At 36.6% G+C, this 6,302-nt stretch overlaps 1 protein-coding gene across 1 annotated transcript; it reads right to left on the bottom strand.

The window, feature by feature from the left end:
• Positions 1–1,296: 1,296 nt before the first annotated feature.
• tmem167b (transmembrane protein 167B) lies at positions 1,297–4,201 on the bottom strand. Its single transcript, XM_086291929.1, has 3 exons — positions 4,044–4,201; positions 3,221–3,352; positions 1,297–2,126 (listed from the first exon to the last, which is right to left on the bottom strand). The coding sequence occupies exons 1-3, from the start codon at positions 4,051–4,053 to the stop codon at positions 2,044–2,046; spliced, it is 225 nt and encodes a 74-aa protein (XP_086148055.1). The 5' UTR covers positions 4,054–4,201; the 3' UTR covers positions 1,297–2,043.
• Positions 4,202–6,302: the final 2,101 nt, after the last annotated feature.

Below are 6,302 nucleotides of genomic sequence, written 5' to 3'. Positions count from 1 at the left end.
TTGCAAGATGTGCAAAGCTGATGTAAACTACAGTTGTATCACAATGGAAAACAAAAAGAAAAAAAAACACAAGGACAGGGGTGAATATACTTAATACACTCACTGGTCACTTTATTAGGTAAAACCTAATAGTATTGGGCTGGACCCCCTGTTCTCTTCAGAACTAGTTTAATTTGCAATTGTACAGATTCAGCAAGGTTTTGGAAGAGGCCATTTGAGTACAGTAATTGTCACGTTCAAGAAAATGATTTGAGCTTTGTGACATGGAAGCAGTCATCAGAAGGTGGATACACTGGTCATAAGGATATGGACATCATCAGCAGAAATACACAGGTAGGCTACAGTGTTTAAACAATGCTCATTTGGTATTAAGGAGCCCAAAGTGAACCAAGAAAATATACCCCACCACATTACAACACCAGCAGCCTGGAATACAAGTCCAAGGCAGGATGGATCTTTGCTTATATTTTTAAAATCAAATTCTGACCGTACCATCTGAATAATGCAGCAGGAACTATGATTCCTCATACTAGGCGCCATCTTTCCAATCTTATATTGCCAAACTTATAACATCTGGTGTGGTGTTCTGGTGCTGTAGCTCATCTGCTTCAAGGCTCCATGTATTATCTTCTGTTGGTTGTAATGAGTAGCTTTTTGAGTTATTGTTGACTAGCCACCAGCTCAGTCCAGTCTGGTAATTCTCCTCTGACCTCTGGTATCAACAATTCATGTTCACCCAGAGAACTGCCACTCACTGGTTATTCTTTAGACCGTTTAGAGAGAATAGTCTGAAACATGAGGAAAATCCTAGCAGATCAGAAGTTTATGAAATACTCAGACCAACCCATTTGGCAACATATACCATGCTACTTCTTCTCACTCGGATGGCGGGTTTGAACTTCAGCAGTTCACCTTGACATGCTTCAATGCATTAAACTGTTGCCATGAGATTGGCCAACTAGATATGTACATTTAACATTTGAACAGGCATATTTAATAAAGTGGCTAATCCGTGCAGATAAACTTTTTTTAAAGACAACAATACATAGAAATTGTATGATCAACATTTTACTTAAAATTGCATTGCATTCCCTCCCAAAACAATCTCTTCTTTTGAGAATAGAAATAATGTGACAGAAATGAAGTCGTAACAGCAGTATACATTTAAAATGGCATGAGAAGCACCATCCCTATTTGGCATTGCTTGTAAGTCTTCAAGCAAGACACGGCAAACACATTTTTGCAAAATTTTGAGATATGCCTCATCTGTTGCAGGTACTACTCGTTTCTCCAGAGTTTTGACAGAATTTTAATTACAGTCTAATGTGTGACATTTAAAACATGTTTTCCAGTATACATTTTGATAACAAAGTATATACAACATACACTTATTTAAAATCTGTATTTTTCTAACCTAAAAAATGTTAACATGGGAGATCCAAAAAAGTAAATAAAAGTGTACACATGGACATTTTTATATATTAGCTTTTATCTTTCCCTCCACCACTGACAGAAGAAACAAACAAACAAAAACAAAAAAAGAGTTGCTGGGCATGAGCAGAGTTGATCATTTTCACTTTGATCACATGTAACCTCTAGCAAATAACTAGCGTTATGTTTATTTCCAAATATACACAGGTAGGCTATTTTTAAGTTGTATACAGGTGTAAGGTATAATGCACACACAGCCCTTCAATCTTCTGCATCCTTCAGTATTAATTATTACGTGGGGTGGATGGAGACGTCAGACAGTACTACCCAACAACAGAATGTTACCATGTGACCCAGCACTCTCCCTCCACTGAAATAACTGTGGAGTACTTCACATCTGTAGTGCATACATAATATTAAGGTAGAAGCTGTGTACCCAGTCATCAGAAGGGGGCAGCACTGACTTCACTTTCACATGGGTCCAAAGGTCCAGCGGGGGTTCATCAGTCATAGAATCCAAAAGGTGTCCCAACAACAAGGATTAAAACGTGACCGCAGAGATGAGTCCATCCCCTCTCTGAAAAGTTTGTCCTTTCCCATCTAGCCTCACCATCATTTTAAGAAGACAATGTAGAAGGCCATGGCCAGGCAAGATACTGCCACAGCGATGTGAAGCCTTGTCCCAATTACTGCAGCTGAGAACGAGATAAGATGAGTTAAAACAACAAGAAAGCATCAGACATAAAGTCAGATCTTGAGCTGAAATATCAGTGGATATTGTGACATACTACATTATCTGGAAATTCAGTCATTTTTGCTTAATCTGACAATATAAGTGCATGAGAAATGAAGGTATTACATCAAACTGGAAAAGTTCTTCCAGTCAAATAGTACAATATTTGACTGGCCTTGCATTTATTTCCCTTTGTTTATAATGACATAATAAAACTGTAAATGCCAAACAGCTGAACTGTTATTACCTTTACTAACAAAACCCTAAACTACAGGCAGTTTTTGTCCTATTTGCAGCGCTTGTGTGTTCATGTACGAATTTGTTATTATTCTTTTTTTTTTTTAATCTCCATTATATCTCTGTATATAGTGAGAAGGCAAAAATGGCTGTACATTAATATCAAACATATAAGTAATAAAAACACATTTTTCATTGTTGTTCTTTATAAGCTACACATTCATTGTATAAGACAAAGTAATCAATTGCATGCACTATTAATGTAATTCTTTGAGATATACTTATTAACAGATATGTATGACAATATTCCAATGTGCCACACCACTAAAACTAGTTTAACAAAAATGCATATACAAACAACATCATACATTGTAACAAAGATGTAATGTTGCCATTTGTTTTGAGATCAGCCACTACATATAATTTTTAATATGCAGTGTAATACGTAATATGTAGTTTAATCAATAATTTGGAAGGATTTAAGAGTTAAATAAATCCCAAAACCTATATAAATATTAATAATCCTGTAACCCTAGACAGTTTATGTAGTATATTTCATCCAGATTGATTGATGCTACTAGGAGGACATGCATACATACACTATGATCATTATAGTAAGAAGATGAGTTCTGAGAAAGAGGGACCAGTATTTGTGATCTATTTATTATCAACCAACCTTGCGTGTTGTCATTGTTTAATTTAAATAATATATGTACAAGAGTGCAAGACAAAAAAGAAAGCAGCAGGCTGCTAATATTAAGCATATAAAAAAGAAAAGGGGCAAGTCATTGTGTCTGAATCATACTACATCATACTTACCTTTGTAGAACACACCCCACACTCCTTTTTTCTCTGACAGCAGCCAGTTGTTGAGGCGAGGCACCTTTTTGAGGTATGCACAAGTGCAGATAAAAAGCAGCCCGAAGACAAGGATGCCATCGAATGAATAAACTATGGAAAGGGAAAAGTGGCATTGCATGCACTTATTATATTAGAGAATCTAAGAGCACAGAGTAACAATCACTCACTTCTGTTCAGATACAACCAAATACACTCTTAAATGCAGCACAGCCTCCAAAGAGGTTTGCTTTATAAGGAAGCAAATATTGACATTGATCAACCACTAACTCCAAGCGTCATATTAATATAGTATGCAAAACAAAACTATGGATGTCACCGTCTGATTTCCTCTCTGTAGTTACCATTGAGACAAATATTTATGCCAGTGGTGAAGCATACATGTATATTTTGCCTAACAGTGAATGTTTTTCCTTTGACCAAACTGTGCTGTTGCTGCTTGTTGTCTACCTGGCTATCCTGAATTTTTTTTGTAGCATTAGCCACAGCCACACACAAGTCAAAGCCTGATAGCATAGATACGTGTAACCTTACAAAAAAATAGAAGCTAGGAAGAGGTTCATACTAAACACAGCAGGCTTTGTGACAGTACTGTTATTTAATAGAAAGACAAGTACTATAGCACTGTAATATGTGACGAGTTTGTTTTGGTGCTAACAGAGTGGCAGTGCTGCCCAGGGCCACGTCTACAACTAGCCTAGCCTCAATTCCAAGAAGTAGCTTAACTTCATGTCCCGCTTGTTGTCGACAAGTTCTAGCGAGTTGGAAAACACGGAAAACCTACCATTTGTCATATTCGCAGCTTTCTCTTTGACGATGTTATATGACGGTTTGTTCCTCTAAACTAGCATTCCATCCTAAATTTTAAAGTAGAGATATTATGCAGTCACTCGGCTGACATTTCCGTTTCCCTGACTTAAAATCTTCTTCTACGCTTCACACTGTTGCTGTTCAGTTAGCGTTAGTGCCACCTACTGGCATATTTGATTAAGAGCTCAAATTTACAGTTTTAAACGCCCCTTTAAACTTGTAATCAATTAGGATGTAACTAGAAGTTTTTACTTGTGGAAATCGGATTTATATTTTTCAAAATACGAAATGAAAAATTACAATTTCACTCACCCATCAAGTTCGACTTCTTAAAATTAGATTTAGATATCCCCAATTGAATTTCTTGATTGATATCTGTAATGCAAAGAGAAACATCTACAACACTGCAACTACTTTCAAATTGAGCTTTTAAATTATGATTTCATTTTTTAAGGGAAAACCCCTATCCAAAGCTGACCCTATGTGAAAAAGTAATTGCTCACCATTGTTAAATTGTGAATTAACTGTGATTACCCATATGTTTTGGAAAGGTGAGTTCAGTTTCACAAGCCACACACAGGCCTGATTATTGGCAAACCTGCTGAATCAATAAATCAGTTAAACAGATTCACATCATGCCCTGATCTCAAGAAAAGATGAAACTTTCAAGGACTTTGAAAACAAAGTCATTGACAGTCAATCTGGACAATCAATTTCTAAGGCTTTGAAACTCCACCAAACCATGCTGAGAGCTGTGTTGCAATATGAAATGTGGCTGGTCTATTAAAATTACTCCAAGACCACATCACATCAATACCTTGTGCAGAAAGTCATAAAATAATCCAGAACAACATTGAAGAACTACAGGGTTCATGATTCAAGGTCAGAGTTCATGATTCAACAGTAAGAACGACACTGTGCAAAAATATCAACCATGTAAGAACAAAGGTCTTGAGGATCCCCAAGACTCTAGAAAAATATTCTGTGGCCTGGTGAGAGTTTGGGTCCTGTATTTTGTATTTACTTGGGTGACCTTTGTCTAATATTAAAATTTCATGTGCTTACCGAGTACCTCTCTAGTTCTTTGATGTAGGGATAAAATCACTTAAATAATATTCTACAAACTTTCTCATAAACTCTTCTTAATGCAGCACAACCAAGGCAACAAAGCTGAGAGATATTTGTAAACATGATAAGCTCTAACCTTGTGCTTCTACAGAGAGGTAATAAATTATTATAGCATTAGAAAAATGCACCAGTAAAAAAACAATCAATACAGCACAAGGCAGGTTTTTATTGGTTGTTTCTTGTGGCCAGCACACTGCTCCCCGTAGGGAAATAATATGGGTGGAATGTCGAGGCACAATGAACAAGCTGGAGAAAAAGGCTGACTTTGCTGCAGCTGTAAACCTGGACGCACCTTATGCAGCAGCAGAGGGAAGGATGAGGATTAAAGTGAGCTTCCACCCACACTACAGTGAGCTGACATCATTTGCCCCCGTCAAATAAATCAATTACAAGAAAGCTTCAGTCAGATTTAGGCAGAGTGGCATCACAGTGCTTAACACATGATGTGAAAACCTGAACAAAAATAAAAAATTATGTATATATGTAAAATACATAACACAAAACATTAAAAAACATTCTTAGTTGAGAATTAGAGGTGCAAGTCAGCCTCTGAAGCACATAATGTGTGGCTTTACTGATGAGAAAACCATGAGTCCAGACTCGGTGATGTTTGAATATCCTAGACATGGAAAAGACAGAAATGTTGTCACGGTGACAACATATAGACACCTATAAAAACACACTTGTGTTGCACAGATGGCTAATCCCTACATTTCTACACTCACTGGCTCATTGTGTCAGTCTTAGATTAGCCTGTTTTTTACTTTAATTAAATGTCTTATGCTTATATATTTAATAATATATTTAATGAGGGTAGGGTAAAAGTATGCACCTTAACAACAAAGAAAAATGCATTATAGACTCATAGGTTTAACAATTTAATGTGAGCGTTGAATATTCCCATCACTGTGTGTAATAACAGAGCAAAAGACACAAAAAGCCATCTTTATTTTGCTGGCAGTGTTTTTTCATTATTGCTATAATGAATTGCCCTAATCCCTGCATATGCTGCTGCTCTGAGACAACAGAAGTTTCTCCCCTGAAGGAAACAAAGAGTCATAAGACAGTTAATGAGATTTGATAGCGTGGCACCTGTTTGATCATC

Source organism: Aulonocara sp. 'chitande type north' Nkhata Bay, linkage group LG5 (assembly GCF_057382095.1).
Source record: "Aulonocara sp. 'chitande type north' Nkhata Bay isolate Kocher_YH1m ecotype deep benthic linkage group LG5, A_spYH_male_GT1.1, whole genome shotgun sequence".
NCBI lineage: Eukaryota > Metazoa > Chordata > Actinopteri > Cichliformes > Cichlidae > Aulonocara > Aulonocara sp. 'chitande type north' Nkhata Bay.
This window is presented reverse-complemented; position numbering and strand designations above follow the sequence as displayed.

Coding starts and splice junctions, on each gene's coding strand:
- tmem167b (XM_086291929.1), bottom strand. Junction 2,127..3,220: donor GTGGGGTGTGTTCTACAAAG/GTAAGTATGATG, acceptor TCTCGTTCTCAG/CTGCAGTAATTGGGACAAGG.